Source organism: Camelus bactrianus, chromosome 6 (assembly GCF_048773025.1).
Source record: "Camelus bactrianus isolate YW-2024 breed Bactrian camel chromosome 6, ASM4877302v1, whole genome shotgun sequence".
Taxonomy (NCBI): Eukaryota; Metazoa; Chordata; class Mammalia; order Artiodactyla; family Camelidae; genus Camelus; species Camelus bactrianus.
Window position 1 is genome coordinate 75851262 of NC_133544.1, and position 18883 is coordinate 75870144.

Consider the following 18883-nt stretch of genomic DNA (forward strand, 5'->3'; position numbering starts at 1 on the left):
TGTCCACAGTTATGTGATGCTCATTCTAAGGGATTCTGTTTCTCAAATCTCAAACCTAACTGTCCCAAACTAGCCAGGGCAGGTCCATGTCTAGGCTGCGCTGTTTCTGCCCACCTAATTCCTCTCTCTTAGGTTACCTGAATGTCAACTTTGGCTTTTTTTTTTTTTTTTTCCCTCCCTCCCAGGGGCCCTTCCTACCTCTTATCCAGTCATTCTCTTTCCTCCACCTCGGTCTTATCTGAAGCTTTGTTTGTATTTCTGGTGAGCACACCTAATCACTCACACCTAGACCTCTGCACTAGTTTTCTAACTGACTTCCAGAACTGTTTTTTCTTTCCTCTAGTTTAATCTGCTCCCCGACACTAGATTCATTTTCTCAATGCTGCTCCCTCTGTTCTATCACTTCTTAAAACTTTGATTTTTCAATACAAAGCCTCAGTTTCCTCACATGTAGTCAGGCTGTTATGTTTCTCATCTCAGTATCAGGCACATCTGGTTGGCCTCCCCACCACGTCATTCAAGGGTTTCAGGGAAATAGCTGGCACACTCAAAACAGTGTTATTAGGAAGGGTTTAATGAAATAACTATTTATAGGGTTAAGGCAGCCAACAAGAGTGGTGAAGCAGCTGTGTTGATTTGGGGCCTGAAAAAGCAAGGAGAAGGAGAGATTGCTGGAACCCTGACAAAGAACTGCAGCTGAGGAGAGGGTCACCCCACAGGAGCTGAGGCCTTGGGCTGGAGGAATACAGCACTGCCGGGCTGAGGCTCGGCAGGAAGGGGTCTGGGGAATAAATATCCTAATCTTACTCTTTTCCCATCCTACAGTCTACTGGTGCCTCCCATTGGCTGAATCCACCTGGAAGCCAGAGGACAAGAGAGGCCAGTTAATGCCCGCCTCATAGGTCGGCTCTCAGGGCTCAGAGCAGGACAGAGAAGGCTGGAGAGAGATCTGGAGGGCAGTCACCATCTCTGTCATCTCTCTGATTCCTTTACTCGTGTCATTTACTTGGCGTCCCTTCCCGCAGCATCTCCACTAGTCTAGATACTGCTGATCTTTAACCTCCTGCTCAGATCCTGTCTGTTTCACCAAGCTTTCCTGGATTATTCTTTCTCTCTTCCAGATGCCTACGGTGTTTGGTTCGTATTAATTACATTACACTTTGCTTCTGCTAGTTAAATCTGAGAGCTGGAATATAAACCCAGATTTTTGGAAGCCATCCCCAACTTTTCTTCCACTAATCCAGAGATTTGTCAGTGGTGGAAAATACAGGTATCCTATTGTTGGCAGCTGCACCTGAGGTGGTGGCTAGTGAGTGCTATAACCTTGATAGGCTTCAGGGATCTTCTGCCTGCTACCACCAACCGTGTGGCCCCCAGCTGGGCCCAGGTACTCCACAAGGGTCAGTGGGGATAGACAGGACCAGAGTCTAGAACCAGAGTCTGAAACCACTGAGAGGTTTCAATCCTACTGAGAAAAGAGATGCATCAGAACACCTGCAAATAACAGTGACCTCAAGAAAGTTTCAAGAAGGGCGAGATAGGTACCTTACGACTTATAGCTGGAGGGCTGGAGGGACTAGAGGAGCTGGGACTGGGCTGGACTTGGGGCCACAGCTAAGATGAGGAAACAAAAAGGCATTTCAGGCGGGTAGAGCAGTGAGGGGATGAGGAACTGTATGTACTCCATTCCAGTAGAATCTAAGTTCTGTCAGCACAAGGACCTGGGGTGACACGTTCGCTATTTTTTTCCTGGCGTAATGAAGGGCAGGATCCCAGTAATTGTCTTGATCTACTTGGGCCACTCTAACAAAATCAGTAGTCCTCTCTTTTCCCAAGGTCGCCCAGTGGGTGCCTGAAACCACGCATAGTACTGACCCCTGTAGATACTATGTTTTTTCCTCTGTGTACATACTTGTGATAATGTTTACTTTATAAATTAGGTGCAGTAAGAGATTAACAACAATAACTAATAATAAAATAGAACAATTATAACAATATACTGTAAGGAAAGTTATGTGAATATAGTCTCTTGCTCTTTCAAAAGATCTTAACTGTATGAATTTAATGCCTTTTCCATCCTAAGTAAGCACTTTTCACACACTGGGGCTGTAACTTTTGCAGTTTGAGGTGCAACAGCAAACTAGCACAAATTTCCTTTCCTTCTTCACAATTTCATGGAGAGAAGATTTGTTCTTACCGTAGATCTTAGCAATCTCAGCATATGATTTTTTTTTCCTTATTAAGTCAACTACTTTCACCTTTTCACTTAAAGGAGACACTTTATGGCTTCTCTTTGGCATATCCAAACTGCCAGTATCACCACTCTTGTGCTTTGGGGCTGGTGTTGAGTAAAATAAGGGTGCCTTGAACACAGGCACCACAATAGCAGACAGTTGAGCCGATAATCAGGTAGCTACTAAGTGATTAACAGGCAGGACACTCTGGACAAAGGGAGACTGACGTGGAGCGGGACGGTGAGAGATTGCATCACACCACTCAGAATTGCATGCAATTGAAAACTTATGGGTTGTTTATTTCTGGAATTTTCCATTTAATATTTTCAGACAAGAGTTGACCATGGGTAACTGAAACCATGGAAGGCAAAACTGTGGGTAAGGGAGGACTACTTCTTGCAGACTGAGTGGCTTAGAAACAACAGAAATCTATTTTTCAAAGTTCTGGAGGCTGGAAAATTCAAGATTAAGGTGCCAGCATGGCTGAGTCAGGGCCGATGTCTTCTCCCTGTGTCCTCACCTAGTAGAAGGGGCAAGGGATCTCCCTAGACCCTCATCATCCCTGAGGCTCCACCCTCGTGACCTGATCACTTCGCAAAAGCCCCACCTGCTAATACCCTAAACTTTGGGAGTTAGGATTTCAACATATGAATTTTGAGGGGACACAGACATGCAGACCATAGAATGATGAATGGATTTATTCAATGCCTTTCCATGTCAGATGTGTACACAGTGAGTGAAGGTGGAATTTAATTTATTCAAAAAAATGAATGAGTGTGGAGGAAAACAGAAAGCATTAGGACACATCCCTACTCAGGCTAGAAAGAGAAAGATTTGCACACATCTCACTACCTTTTACATTCCAGTATTTAAATTAGACCTTCTAACATTAAAAAAAAACCCAAACTTTCTCCTGAAATTTGGCTCACCTTACTCTTGGCCCACATTATTGGAAGTTGGCAAGCTCTGCTGTTCTTCCATTGGCACCTAAAGCTACTGTGCTGGGAGTGGGACCAGGACTGGGTGGGGAGACTGCTGTGCGTCAGCACAGGTCCTTGTATATAGTGGGTACTCACTGAGTACTTGTGAAAGCATTCTTAGATACAGCAGATTTGTGACCATGCAGACTTCGTGTAACTCTTTGTTTCCATAAAGATCTACTTGCACATTCAGCATAGCTAAATGTAATTTAATTTGCATACGTTTTGTATAGATATAAATCTGTAAATAAAAGTACAGCTTAGGTGATGTTTTCTGAGCACTTGTGGCTGATGACACTTCCCTTTTATCTAGGGTAAATGGATGAAAGCGATGTAAAAACTTTCCTTGGTGGATTAGATAGCTCAAGCTTCAGTCCAGCAGGAGATAAAGAGTGTGACCAAAGAAAGGAAGGCAGGGTGCTGTATTCTTCAGGAGTAATTTTCCCATTGAAAAATCATACTGTAGCTATGTTATTTAGTTGCAAAATTTGGCCCACTCACTCACCTAATTATAACATTCGACAGTAATATATAATTAAATGGCTTTTTAAATGTCACCTGACAATGAAGCGGATATGTAAGGAGAAGGCGCATAGCACAATTTGTTAAGCATGTGAAATCCTCCAGCAGGCTGAACAGTCAGTGAATGCATCTTAATGTCAGTGTATTAAAATGTACCTGGGGTTTGTTTTCCATCGGGTCTGGTGAGGCCAGCACATCAGGAGATGACAGCCATGAGGGAAGAAGTTTTGACTCCCAGTTTCCTAGGAACAGGAGGCAGGGTACACCACGGAGGGCCACATGGGGAAGCACCTAGGTTGGTCAAGAGGTGAAAAATTAAGGGAAAAGCATGTGCAAAACCTGTAGTGTAGTTTTCGTGAGGCAGGGGGAACAGACCGATCAGGTTTGGGATTGGCTAATTTGAATATTTTAGTGAGCTCTGGGGTATAGGGGCTCTCCTGGTTGTCTGATGTCTGGCCCTGGGATGATTAGGGCAGAGGAATGCTGCCTTCTGGAATGAAGAAGCCAGAGAGAGGAAGTGGTTGAGGTACAGGCTCGGGGTTGGTTGGTTTACTTACCAAAGGTGTGAGTTGTTTACTATCTTTAGGAGTTAGCTAGCCCTGGGAGGGGGAGTCTCTTTAGAATTAACAGAGCCCCAGAAGGCCAAACAATTACGAAATACGGAAATTTAAAAAATGGTTAATACAGTAGGATTTGAAATCTCTCTAGAAAGGTTTCATGAAGTGTCTAATCCAGTGCCATTTGTAAGTGCCACAAATATGCCCACATACTTCCCTTGCATGTACTTCAGATTAAGATGAGATCATTAAGGAGCCAGAGCATTTTTGGGGCAATGTTTGGCATTTTCTTGGCACCCAAAGTGGTGCAAATTCAGTCACAATGATCATTTCCCTTCTGAGATTTTTGCAGATTTGGACCTGCCCTTTTATAGTTTAAGTCAGAGGGTGTGATGGTTAATTTTATGTGTCAGCTTAACTGGGCCATAGGGTGCCCCGACATTACTCTGAGTGTGTGTATGAGGGTGTTCCTGGAGGAATCGGTAGACTGAGTGAAGAAAATTGCCCTCCCCAGTGTGGGTAGCCTCATCCAATCACCTGAGGGTCTGAATAGAAAAAAAAGGGCTGACCCTGCCACAAATAAGAGAGAATCCATCCTGTCTGATGGCCTGGGAGCTGGGACATTAGTTTTCTCCTGCTTTTGTACTGGAACTGAAACAGCTCTTCCTGGCTTTTGGGGCTGCTGTTCCTTTGGACTGAAACTACACCATTGACTCTCCTGGGTCTCCAGCCTGCTGACTGCAGATCTTGGGACTTGTCAGCCTCTATAACCATGTGAGCCAATTTCCAGGAGTGTCCTTTGTAAAATAGGGAAAATTACATTTGCTTTGGTTCCCTCCCTTGCTCTTCTCCATCCCCTCCAGTTGAATCCTGGTTTTGTCCTTTATTGGTTCTTGGCCTTGAGGATATAACCAGTATCCTGGAGCCTCACTTTCTTCAAGTGGCAAAATGGGAACAGAATGTCTACTTCAAGTGCCTAGCACAGTGCCTGGCACATAGGGGTATGGGTTGGGGCAGTGATGAGCCAATTTTACAACAGGGATCAGGATGGAGCTTCAGATGGTCCAGCATAGCCATGTTATGCTAGGAAGGGGTGGGAAGGGCTTTGGTAAAGCTCAGGACTGGTAGAGGGAGGGACTGACCTGTTCAGTGAGTCCCAGACAGGCAGGTGCGCAGAGAGCCCTAGAAGACCGCTGTAAGCACTAGAGGTGGATTTACCCAGAAGCAAATGAAGTTTAAGCTTCAGGGCCTCTCTGGCACAGGACTGTGTGGGTGCAGGGAGTGCCAGGAGTGGAGAGGTAGCCAGGTTCTAACCAGGAAGCATTTCTATGCTGGGATTGCTGACAAGTTGCCTAAGAGAGATCTCGGAAGAGTCCTGAATCACCAAGGATCCAGACATTTATTGTGATTTATTTTCTCATTCAAAATTATTATTAACTATTGTGTCTAATTGTATATTTGTAATTTTGGGTCCCCGGATTGTATAGGCTTCAGTGCCCAGAAAGCCTGAATCTGCCCCTGCCCAGAGGGCTGCCCTTCTGGGAGATGGCGTGTGGGGCCACTTGGGGTTGCAGGGCTCTTCTGCTTTGCCTGGCCCAGCAAAGAGGCCATCCCGAGATCCAGAGCTGGAGGAAGATCAGACTGGGAGCTTCTCCTCCTCTGAATTGCTGCCTCCTGCTAATCCTGCCTTGCTGCTCCAAAGGGCGCTCAGAAAAAGTTGCTGTTCACAGAGAGGTCTCACAGTAGCTCTGGACCCACTGTGGATTTAAGTGACCTTTAGAAAATCACCTCGCCTCTCTGAGCCTCAGTTTCCCCATGTGTAAAGTGGTAGCAGTACCTCCAGTGTGGGCTCATGCGTGGGCCCTGTGAACTGTGAAGCTCTGTGCACGTGGGAGGGAAGAATGATTATGATTGTGTTGCGGTTATTTGTCTGTCTGTTGTCTTGCTCTTACTTGAAATATGCTCAGACCTTACCATTTCAGTGACTAAAGATCAAAGCTAATGTCCACCTTGCACACTGTTTTTTTGATTTTGCGTTTTACAGTTTTATTCATTCATTCATTTTAACTTTTTATTGTGGAAACTTTCCAGCATATACAAAAATACAGATTACCACAAGGAATGTGCATATGTAAGTTGGCTTCAAATTATTATCAACCTGTGGCCAATCTTGTGTCATCTGCTCACCTCCTGTATTTTCAAGCAAATTCCAAATCATTTCAACTGTAAGAATCCCAGTATGTATTTTTAAAATTTAAGAGCTCTTTGAAAAATTACATTAATATTATTATTCTACCTCACCCATCCCCCTCAAAACTTAATTTTTTGCCTTCCTATTTGCTTAGTAAGCTAAAATTTAATACCGTATTTTTCCCTCCCACCCCACTCCACGGGGGATAAGCTACTTTACATTTGAATGTAAATAAAATTCAGCTGGTAGGCATTTCCCTGAATTATCTCACAGGTCTAACACTGTGAGAACTCAATTGAGGAGTCAATTTGAATTAAATTCTGCTGCTTCAGTTAGTGATGTGACCTTAGCAAGTGCTCTAACCTTACACTCCACTTCAGTTTTTGTCTGTAAAATGGGGATACTAACACCTCATTTACAAAGTTACTATAAGGAGTCCCTGAAACAGCGTAAGTACAACTAATAAACAATAAATGTTAGCCATTATTATTATGATAGTTTCTCTCTACTTTTTCTTATCAAATCCTGTCTTCTGGAAGTAATTTGGTTGAGAGATGTAAATAAGTGATGGTAGCCTTGACTGATTTAACTTAAAAGGCCCAGCGAGCCCAAGGGGGAGGAGCTAAAGGAGGAGGCGGAGCCTTCTGGGAGTCTTGCCACCTGGGCACTAGGTGTAAGCCCAACGTGTGCTGTGCGGGCAAAAGGGTCACTTGTGTCTCAGACACTGGGACCCGCAGGGATCCAGACCCTCAGGACATCACAGCTCAGCAAGAGCTTGGCCCTGGAAGCTGGAGGCAGAGGTCAGGTGGGAGGAATGGGGTGGGTGCCGAGAGCCGGAGGCTGTTTGTTTTCCGTTTTCCTTTTTGTCTTTGGAAGTCTGCCAAGGTAGTACATTAAAGGTTGGCCTTGTGGTTATTGAACCCCAAAGCGCAGAGGGCCCAGCCTGGTGTGGGCTTGAGATAAAACAATTCTGACCCATACAAAGACCCACTGTTTCCTCAAGAGCAAAAATAGCTGAAAGATGGACTGTAAGTCTTGTTGGCCTGATGGCTCTCTCATTAAGATGCTCTGAATAATCCTTGCTGAGAGGCCAGCTCTGCTTGAACTCAGCCAAGTGTCCTAGCTGACACCCAGTGAGTGGCATGTCACGTGGCATAAGATTAGGGAGCCTGTGACACTGGCAGACTACACTGCTTGTCCCAGAAGAGCTGATTGTGGAGAGGTGTGGAGTCCCAAAAACCAGGGAGCCCCGAGTCAGCGGCCAGTGATGTGAGTAGATGCCCGGCAGGCTGTCTTAACTTTCAGTCAGCTGGGGTTTTACTTCTCCAGTTAAGCCGCAGATACAGCAAAACATTTATTTTGATTCTTTGAATGAGGCACTCGATTGATTTAGGATTAATTGAGGACTTTTTAATCTAACTTTAAAGCTTGGCATTATTTGACTAGAACATTTGTTAAATGAAATACATTTGTTTCAATTAAATAAATGAGTCACTTGTTAAATGAAAGTTAAATTTGCCTTATTTATTGATTTTTTTAAAAAAGTGTGTGTATGGTCACCTTGTTGGAATGCACAGAGAAAGCAGCGGCATTCTTCTGCATCATTGGTAGTTAATTCTTATTTCTTAACCTAACAGGTGGATGTGTTTCAGGCTACCTTCTAGGGAGACTGAGACTTAGATTTATTCTTTGTGTTTTGTTGACAGAGATTTTCTATTTTTGTTGACTTCAGGGTCAGGTGTGGCTTTTCTTTCCTTTCTTTTTTCATTCTGGTTAAGATTGTGTGACTTGTTTCCTTCAATTGTCTGTTTTTTGATTGTTGCTACAGACTTGGTTTAGGTCAGTGTCAGAAATTTCTCTTGGTTCCCGTGCAATGTTTTCTGACACTGCTTCTAACACCAGATGTATGGTTTTTCTGACACCAATTGGGTGTCCAACAATTCAGTTTTGATGTTCACTTCCAGAGCTACAGATGGGGTCCCAGATGACCCACACTTCTGCCTGACTGGCTGACTATAAATTTTAGGGTGCCAGGATCCCCTCTTAGGTTTGATAATTTGCTAGAATGACACACAGAACTTAGGGAAACACTTTACATATGCTTACCAGTTTCTTGTAGAGTTGATTACAACTCAGGAATGGCCAAATGGGAGAGATGCATGGGTCAAGGTTGGGGGTGGTGCATGGCACAGAGCTTCCGTGGCCTTTCTGGGTGTGTGGTACCACCCTCTCTCCTGGCACTTTAACATGTTCACCAACCCTGAAGCTTTCAGAATCTCATTGTTCAAGAGTTTTTATAGAATTCAATCTCCAGTCCCCCTTGCCTCCCAGAGGCTGGGGGCGGGGCTGAAAATTCCAACCCTCTAATGACATGTTTGGTCTTTCCGGTGATCAGCCCCCATCCTGAAGCTATCTAGGGGTCCCACCCTGAGTCACTTCATTAACATAAACTCCGTTATGGTTGAAAGGGGCTCGTTATTATTATTTGCTATTGAATAACAACTCCTATCACCCAGGAAATACCAAGGGTTTTAAGAGCTTTTTCCCATGAACTATATATATATATATATATATATATATATATATATATATATATATATAGTCTTTATTCAGAGCTGTGGTGTGTATATAAATGTGTGTGTGTGTGTGTGTGTGTGTATACATACAGTTCCAGAGTGGGATGTTGGAAAGTTATGACTATGCATTATTGTCCTGGGTTGTTTCTGGTCTTTGACTTTGTATCACGCCCTTCCTTCTCCACACATAATATTAGATTATAGTTCTGGTTTTTCTGATCCAAAAGTTGGAATGACATTACATTGTTAGAATGAGAATGTTAGTGAGATTTTCAAGTGTTTCGCAACTTGGAACATTTCCTCCAACACATTCTTTTAAGTTCTTGAAATTTTTGTTTACAATTCACAAGTGAAATTTGACTGCAAAGGCCAGAACGTTCTGCTTGATGCCTATTATTAATGAACTTGATAGAACTGGTTCAGAGGACTTTGTGTTTATAAATACTGAATCCAGAAACAGGCTACGGGTAACGGCTGAAATGAAACAGAACTAGCCTTCTTGGCCGAATGAGGGAAATATTTGCAAAAACTCTTCCTCTTTCAAGAGAGGAATCAAGGGAACTAGGAGGTTAAACAGGCTCAGATGATGTGGCTGGAAGTCACAAACTTAGCCAGGCCTCTTTCAAGATCATTGCTTGTTAACTCTTTCTGTGGAGTTAAGATATCATGTCGGGACTATGAAAAAACAGTCTCCCTTTTCTGGCAAGTGAGGAGTTTTGTTGTGATTCTGTCATTCTGTGGACACACAGAAAGGCAGGATGTGATGATGACTATTTACCGTCAGATCATTTCTTTGTCTACCAAACAGCAACATCCTACTTGGTGATTTTCTCCACTCTTCAGTCATTGAAAAACAAACAAATAAAAAACCCAACCAACCAAACAAAATCAAATTGAGTGATTCTTAAAATTTAAAGTTCACTAAAGAAGACTTGAGAAAAGTACACACAAAGAAGAGGAAAAAATCCATCACAGCACAACATTGCTAATATTTAGGTGTCTGTACCGTGAAAAAATGGTTCCCCTTTTCTGGGAAGTGTGGAAAATACACCTGGGTTTTTTTCAGGTAATGTTACTGTATGAGCATTGTTTTGTTGCTGATAAAGATCACAGATACAGTAGATGAAGTGGTTTAAAGTTGAGGCTCTGGCACTAAGGTGCCTTGGTTCAAACGACAGTCTACCACCTGTGTGCTCCCTGCCTCAGTTTTATCATCTGCAAAATGGCGCTGATAATGACAGCCAACTTACAAGGGAAATACTTATGTGAAGGACTTAGCACATATTTGTTATTATCATAAAACAGATTTTATTATTATAACATTAATGTATATAGTAGAAATTTTATAGATATGGAAAAGCAGCAGAAATAAAAATCATCCATTATTCTAAAACCCAGAGAAAACCACTTACCCAGTGTTAACATTTTACTATCTTTTTTAAAAAAATGCAATTTTCTCTTACATAGTTGAGCTCATAGTGTATTTCCAATCTATATCCTGATAACATAAGCATTTTATATGTTCTTTGTAAACATAATTGTAAAAGACTACATAGGTCATCTTGTGTAACCATACTTCACTTAACCTTTCGCCAAGGTTTTGACATGGAGGTGGCTATCCCTGCCCATCCCCTGCCCCACCATATTCAATATGAGTGATCATAAGTTAGCCCTGGTCAGAGCGTTTGGAGCCTGAGCCTTCCATGGCCAGTGTGGCGCCTGCAGTTTGTTTGTTCTATAACCAGGACAGAATCAGATCCAATCCACAAACCAGTTAACTCAGCGTTGACCGTATTATGAATGAATCTGTGAGATACATCATTGTAAAGGCTTGTTGTCCTCCATAGTAGGGCTTATTTCCTTAGACCAGAGTCCCAGAAATGGGTCAATGGGTGATAAATGTTTTTGATAAGGGTCATACTGATTTAACCTTGTGGCGACAGTGTATGAGCCTGCCCCACTTTCTGTAGCTCCCATGCCCCCTGCCCCTCCCCCAGCTTCTTAGATCTGAAATATTGAGGAAATTGTCAGGGGTGCCAAGACACTGGAAGAGAGTTAATCCTAATTAAAATCAGCACTCTGGCTCCTCCTTCTCTCGCCCAGTGACTTCTCTTCCTTCAGGGCCCTTCCTTCTGCCTATCATAGCCTGTTTCCCTCTTTGCTTCATCCAGTCCCCTCGTGTAGCCCTCCTCTTCTCCAGCAGAGGGGAACTCATATAATTAAGTCGTCCCCACTGAGAAGTTAGTGCCCTTAGCAGCTTGAAGTGTTATCCCCTAGCTTGCATTTTAATAAAGGGTTCCTGGAGCATTGTTGAACCCAAAGGACTGAGCTTGATGGTGGAATCTGGGACACTGTAATACACAGGGAGGGAGATATTTTGAGTCTGGGCCCCTCACATTTTACAATAGTTGATGTCCAAGATGCGGGGTCCATTCTGTGAATGGGGTGATGCCAAGGCCAGTTTCTGAGACTCCTGCATTTCCTTACTGCCAAAGCACTGACTGCTCAGAGCAGAAACATCTTTTCCTAAAGGTAGAGTGTGTCTCTTGGAGAAACTATTAAAAGGAGATTATCTACTTAACTGGATATAATAAAAGACTGGTCAGCAGATTCTTTACATAAAATATAACTTTGTGATACCAGGCAGGGCTCCTTTTATGGCTTTTTAATCACATGGTTAAAACTGCCAAAGGTGTGGCAGGCCTTTGCTTTTATGTCTGTAGCCAGGACTTGATTGAATTGCATGTCCCTGGGCAAGCAGATCGAGGTACTTCTGAGGCCCTGATTACCTGGGCCTGAACTCTGAGTTACAGAAGGTGGCTTTCTTGCTGGACTGTTTCTATTTCAGCAAGGTCTTAGGTGCCCTTTGTGGCGAGGGATTGTGGACTCATTCATCTTTGATGGATTGAAAAGCCAAAGAAGGAGCTGAGGAGTGTGTCTGAGAGAAGAATGGGCCACAGCGGGATCCCCTCACTGATGCCCTAGATTTAGGGATGGACAAGGATAGGTCCAAGCACTTTATGGGAACTTAAAAGGTGGGGCTGACCTGGTTCAAACAAAAAGTCCGTGATGTCCTGAAAGGAGGAGGAAAGGGAGAAACGGAAAGCTTAGCCAATTGTTAGCTGTTGGTGGAACATTCCCCAGGAGACATTTGACCACAACATGGGGGCCAGGGGTTGGGGGGTAGGTGGTCTTGAAATGGTGGGAACCAACTAGAGCCGGCCAGATGCTGGCCAACCCCTTCCTCTGTGAAAGAAAATGCTTTGGTCCCGTTGTGGTTCCTTTCTGACCCGTAGCCTTCTCTGTTCCTTGCTAGCCTGATCCAGCCTGAAGATGACCCCACTGGCTGCGGTGATGTCCGGCTCCCGCACCCGGCTCTTTGCCTGCTTCCTCAGGCTGGGCGCTCAGCAGACCAGCCCACTTCAGCTGCACACAGGGGCCGGCCTTGCAGCCAAGAACTACTATGAGGTGCTGGTGCTGGGTGGGGGCAGTGGTGGCATCACCATGGCCGCCCGCATGAAGAGGAGGGTGGGCGCAGAGAATGTGGCCATCGTTGAGCCCAGCGAGGTAAGTCTCCCCCTTTTGCGTGCGTGTGTATGTGTGTGTGTGTGTTGTGCATTGTGCATGTGTGGGTTAGGGGTAGGGTGGGGGTGACTGTCAGGCACTGAGCCATCATGTTCCCAGGTTAGTGCTTCTCTTTCTGGGCATAAAAAGTGGGCCGTCTGAAAGAACTGGGAGAAGGTGCGGGGAGGGAGAGAGCAAGGACAGATCTTTTGGCTTCTTGTGTTCTCTGTTTTAGTTTCTTAGGGCTGCCATAACAAATTACCATAGGTGAGGTGGCTTAAAATAGCAGATAATTTATTCTCTCGCAGTTCTGGAGTTTAGAAGTCCAACACGAAAGTGTTAGCAGGGCCATGCTCCCTCTGAAGGCTGTGCAGGGGAGGGGAATCTGTCCCATGCCTGTCCCCTAGCTTCTGGTGGTTGTGTATAGTCCTCGGTGTTCCTTGGCTGCTGGTTCATCACTGCAGTCTCTGCCTCCATTTCCATGTGGCCTTCTCTCTGTGTGTCTCATGTCTTCACCTGACCTTCTTATATAAGGACACCAGTCATTGGATTAGACATGAGAGACAGTCTAATGGATGACGTTAGAGAGTCAAGGACACTCTAGTCCAGTAAGACCCCATCGTAACTTGATTATATCTGCAAAGACCCTGTTTCCAAGTAAGGTCACGTTCACAGGTCCCGGCATGAGGACGTCAGCATCTTTTTTGGAGAGAGACCATTTAACTCACATCACCCTCCACCTTCAGTCTCATGTCCAGAGGAAAGTCTGGGGCCATTGCACTTCCCTTTCCCTGTTCCGTTCTGGAGAAAGGGTGATGAGTTATGGGACTGGGGGGGGCCTCCAAAAAAGTGTTAGTGGGTTTGATAAATTTAAGTGCAAGGGATTATAAACAGAATATATAGCAGAAAAGGTAGCAGACATCAGGCGGGAAATTGGAAAGTGTTTATAAGGCACTATCATGAAAAACATTTTAAGACTGTCCAAAAGCTTCAGAAAAATAGTCAAGATTTTTGGCAGTTTGCCTAATGTTTCCTAAGGGATTGGATGTACACCAGCTGGGAGCTGTATCCTTGGAGGGGAAAAAGCAAAGTGGATCTGGTGCCTATTTGGTGGAGAGGGTAGAGCAAGGAAGGCACACTCCTTTTCAGGAGGTCTTCCCTGCACCAGATGAGGCTGCCCAGGGCTCCTTGCAACCTCCGACTGGTGTGGTGTGATCTGTGGGGAGAGTAGAGGGCCCTGCCTGTCACTTTACTTTTTAAAGTAACTTTAATTCAGGGGCAGCATTTTAAATGGCAGTGGTCTTAGAGCTGTATCCAGTGGCCTCTGGTGGATTGTAGCTAACCCACAGAAGTTCTCCCCGTGGGGCTGCTCTCTGTAATGAGACAGGCTCCTCCAAGGCACTGGACGCAGTTCAGGAGGCCAGGATGGAGTCTGTGCTGCCCTGTGAGGAAGTGCAGGATGGGGGTTCTTGAAGGAGCTGCCAGTGACTCAGACGTTTGGCGCTTTCTCTCCTGTGTCTGGTTTAGTGATTGCTGGAGCTCGAGCTTGCTTTGTAGTCTTAAAAAAAAATCGGAGCTTGTGTTTTCGTTCCCTTTTCTGTTCAAGATGAACTTGAAATTCTTGAGCCCTCACAGCTGGAGACGTCTGCCCTCCTCCTCTTTGATCACACACATTATGGCTGTCGGGAGATTGCAAAGCCGTCCCTTATATCCTTGTCACTCTCTGGGGGTGTCGGCAGTTCTGTTTGGCCGGTTTGAGATATCTTGGCGAGATTGAGATCTCTTGGTCCCCTAGGCTACTCTGTGATTGAATTGGAATTTTCAGAGGCCATTAAATCAGTCTACCCTCTGGCCCCCAAGCCTAGAACTTTCACAGCTAATTGAGATCAAGAGTGGACCATCTGAACGAAGAAAGCTGCAGAAAATTGTGGAAATTTGGGCATAATGGGGTAGGATCTGATGCCTCCTTGCTTTGGGTATTAAACCTCTGAGAAAGGAGAAGAGGGGAACTAGGGCTCATATGGAACGTCTGCAGTCCTCCCCATGGGCTTGGGAGCCACGGTTGGAGGTTAAGTTTCGAGCATCCTCAAAAATGGCTGTCAACTTTTCATACTCACCGTAGTCCCCGCAAACTCCCGAGGAACCATATTTAGGCTGCTGGGCTTAATTTTCTTTATATCTATGCACATAAATGTATTTATAATATGTGTATATATGCATGTATATATACCATGTATATGTTAAACACCAAATCTATTTTCAGCAATAAATAATACAGTGCTCACTAAAAACAGTGTATGGATTTTTTCACCAAACTTGACTGCTCTTCAGAGCTTAACATAGTAGAAGACACCAATGGAGTCACTGGGGGGAAGACTAACCTTCTGGAGACTTTTGTATATGATGCTCCAAGGGTCAGGAGGGAGTAACTGAGAGAATCTAGTTCACGTACTTTTAGCTATGACCCTTTTGATCAGCTTCTCATTGAAATGAATCTCCAAATACTTTGTTTCTCAGAGACATTTCTACCAGCCAATCTGGACCCTGGTGGGTGCTGGTGCCAAGCAGTTATCCTCATCTGGCCGCCCCACAGCGAGTGTCATTCCATCGGGTGTGGAATGGATCAAAGACAGAGTGGCTGATCTGAACCCAGACAAGAACTGCATCCACACAGACAGCGGCAAGGAGGTAACCACTGGGGTCCTTTGGCTTTTGTTAATCTGAGGGCTTGTATTGAATGCACAGCCATTGTCAAACTGGACGGCTTCATGGGGAGAGGGTGGTGTATGTGCACATGTGCTGGACACTGCATGACATGGGAGGGGCTGTGGTGAGTGGAGGGTGGGATGGATGGAAGGATGGAGTGATGCTAAATTAATCGATAAACAATGAAGACAAGAATTTGTTGAACACCATTGCTTACCCTATTGCTTGGTACAGTATCTCGTGCCTGAATTTTTATTGAACAAATACCACTGCTATGTGCTACTTATATATGTTAAAATACCAGGTACTTCCCTCCTTTTTCTTTTGAAGCAGACCTCTTCTCCACCTGACAACTGGCCCTGCAGAGGAGGGGGATGTTGGAAAGCATCCATCCCAGTCACTCTAGGGGGCGCTCTGCCAGAGTTGTAAGGGAACCAGGTGACCGTGGTTGGTGTCTGGGCCAAGAACTGCTGCTGCTGCAGCTTGAGGCTCATAATTGCTCAGCACCATTTGGGAGTCTCCTCCCACCCCCACCATCCAGGGATCGAAGCTTTTCAGAAACCGTAGTGTTTGACTGAGGGGATGAGGGCAGGATGGTGAGAAGACAGGCTCAGAAGGCATCAGCAGCGTCTTGTCCCCTGATATGCTGCTGAGCACGGGACGGCCCTCGTGCTGCACCTGGCCTGTTCCCGGCTCCCGTGGTTCTTGGGCCCTCGGGTGTTCTTGGTCTTAATACCCTGACCCGTCTCCCCCATATTGGGCACTCCGGCATTGTCACATAACTGTGGAACTGAGAGTTGGTGGGGATCCAACCTTGCCCTAAGCAGGAACCACTGGCTGCAGGCATCTTCAGCCTTCCTTTAGTCATGGATCTTTCTGAGCAGGGATCTTAGCCTGCTCTAGAAAAATGCTTATATATCCTAATTTAATTTCAAGGAGTTTAGAGATTCTTTGTAGCCTTTCCCTGAACCTTGGTCAAGATTTCTGCCTACCTTCTGGCCGGTCTTCCTTCCTTCCTTTCCCCCCCCCCTCCTTCCCTTCCTTCCTGCCTGCCTCCCTTTCTCAATATTTATTAAGCACCTACTAAAGCCTAGGTATAATTTTAGGGATATACAAGTGAACAAAAATAGGCAAAAATCCTTATTGTCCTGGATTTTATATTCTAAGGGAGGAGGAGACACAATAAACAGACATAATAAGTGGTTATATAGTGTGTTAGAAGGTGATGAATATTAATTTAAAAAAATAGAGCTAAGTTACTGGGATTGGGGCATGTGAGGGTAGGGGGTTGGATTTAAAATGGGGGAGTATTTGTGTATCCAAGAGCCAAGGACATCTCTGACAAGTCATCCCTCTTCATTTTTTTAGACAGACAGGTTATGTGAGAGTTCTGCCTTTAATAAGTCAGAATCCACTTTCCTGTAGCCTCTTTTTTTTTTTTTTGCTTTTTCTTGGGCCTCCAGGAGTGCTTTTGGCCATAATACCTGTCTTGTTCCTTATTCTTGCTACAGCGTGGGAGAGAATGCCTTCTCTCTTTTCTGAGGAGAAACCTTCCAACTATTTGAAGATGGCTCTTACAGTCTGTCCTTAGTCTTCTCTTCATGTTGACTTGTCCCCCTGTCCCTACTTTCCTCATATTTCATGGTCTCCAGTCCCCTCCCTACCCCCTTTACCCTGCTTTGGACGTCATCTGGCTTGTTAGTGCCCCCAGGATCTGTGGCCCCAAGAGGTGCCTGGAAGAGTAGCCAGTGCTACAGAACCACCCTGAATAGAGTGGGACCATTCTCTCCCACAACTGGGTATAGTCCAAGCAGCATTTGCCAAGCGACAACGATCATAATGCTGATTCGTGCTGGGCCAGAGGTCAGTTCAAACCACTGGGCCTTTTTTTCACATGATCCACTGTCAAGTCAGTCATCCCCCATCCTAAAATATATACATACTTATTTATTTACATTAAATTTTAAAATATATCTTATTTTCCCCCTGTTGACAAACTTCCTTATTTCCCTGTATCTTCAGGAAAGCAGGCTGAATCAAACACAAAATGGTTCTCAATTCACAACTCTGAGCTTTGGGGCTCATTTCCCTTGCCTGTCTGCTGCCAGCTCACAGGGCCAGCAGACTTGTATCCTAAAATACACATCACCCCTTTGTGCAGCAGTGCTTGCCTCCTAGTCAGATCCCTTTGCATTACAGGAATTGCTCAGAGTCCTTATGGTTGGGTTTGTGTACGTCTTAAGAACCACAAACTTCTGTCATCTCTTGAGACTGAAAGGCACTGGTAGGTTTTCTCACTTCTGAGCCCTGCGTAGACATCTAAGGCCTAGACCTTTGGGATAGCTGTAGTGTCTTGTTTTAGGGCTGAGAAAGAAGTTGGTAAAGCTAGTAAGACTTTCGTCCAGGATATTTTAAACAGAAGTCTTCCATAGCCAGATATCAGAAACCTACATATAATGTCTCATCTTGTTGGTTTTTCCCAACTTGCCTGGATCTTTTGGATCTGTGATTCTGACACCCGATTAGCAATTTTTCCTAGCCATTTTCCATGATGGCTTCATTTAAGTTCAAGGTTTTAATTATTTAACATGTCCCTAGACAACTTTTTCTAGCTTATGTAAATCAATCAGTATCTTTTGAAGATAATTCAAAAATTTACCAAATCTTTCCATTCTTTGTTTACACTTTCCAATCCTGTTTACAGTGTGAAAGGCTGAGTTGAAGGTACTGCTGAAATCCAGACTCAATGTGTCTCTGACTCTTCCTGACCCAGGAGTCTGTTTGTCTGGAATGTGTCCCACAGGCCCTGTATAGACTGGTCCTTGCTCCTTCTCAAGTCTTAACCTGGTTATATTCTCTTCCTTGTTCCTACTCCAGCACACTGAGCTCTCATTTCATCAAATACCTTGGTCTCCTTCTTCCCCAGGACATTTGCACATGCCATTTCCACCTCTTCCCCTAGCTAACTCCTACTCATCTTTAGCTTAGATATGACCTCTTCAGGCAACCTTTCCCTGACCTACCAGACTAGTTAGGTTCCCCCTTGATGTCCCATCACAGCATTCTGTGGTTCAGTAATTGTTTGTATGATTATCTGATAATGCCTGTCTTGCCCAGTAGACTGAGTTCTGGAGAAGTAGGAACTGGGTCTTTCTTGTTCAGTGTTGTAGATCCAGGAGCTGGCACAATATCTGTCACATAGAAGGTGTTCAGTAAATCTTTGTGATCCAGTTGTGTCTCAGTTTCTTCATTTATAAAACTATGCTACTAATAATACCTACTTCATTGGGTTGTTGTGAGGATTAAATGAATTAAAACATGTAAAACATTCAGAACAGTGCCTTGTACAAAGTGAGCACTCAAGAAATGTTGCTGTTATTATTTTTTAATGAATACATGGGAAAAAAAGGAAAAGAAAGTATTTATTGAGTATCCACTCCAGCCAGCAGAGGTTTGTGATCTGTGAATCCATGTTGTTGCTCTTCTTGTTCTAAAATTTTAAGACACATCTATTTAGTAGATGTGCCTGGAATTTCAAAATGGATAAACATCC

The 18883-nt window shown here is 44.4% G+C and overlaps 1 protein-coding gene across 3 annotated transcripts in view; it reads left to right on the top strand.

Moving 5' to 3' along the window:
• Positions 1-18883, top strand: part of SQOR (sulfide quinone oxidoreductase) — a 42508-nt gene that overhangs the window by 6451 nt on the left and 17174 nt on the right. For 2 of the 3 annotated variants that reach the window (XM_074366056.1, XM_010965267.3), the window contains exons 2-3: positions 12377-12627; positions 15142-15312. In XM_074366056.1, the coding sequence (XP_074222157.1) occupies positions 12394-12627; positions 15142-15312 (405 nt within the window). In that variant the 5' untranslated portion in view covers positions 12377-12393. Of the gene's footprint in view, positions 1-7615; positions 7754-12376; positions 12628-15141; positions 15313-18883 lie in introns of those variants that run through there. The other variant, XM_045524152.2, reaches the window with a different exon arrangement.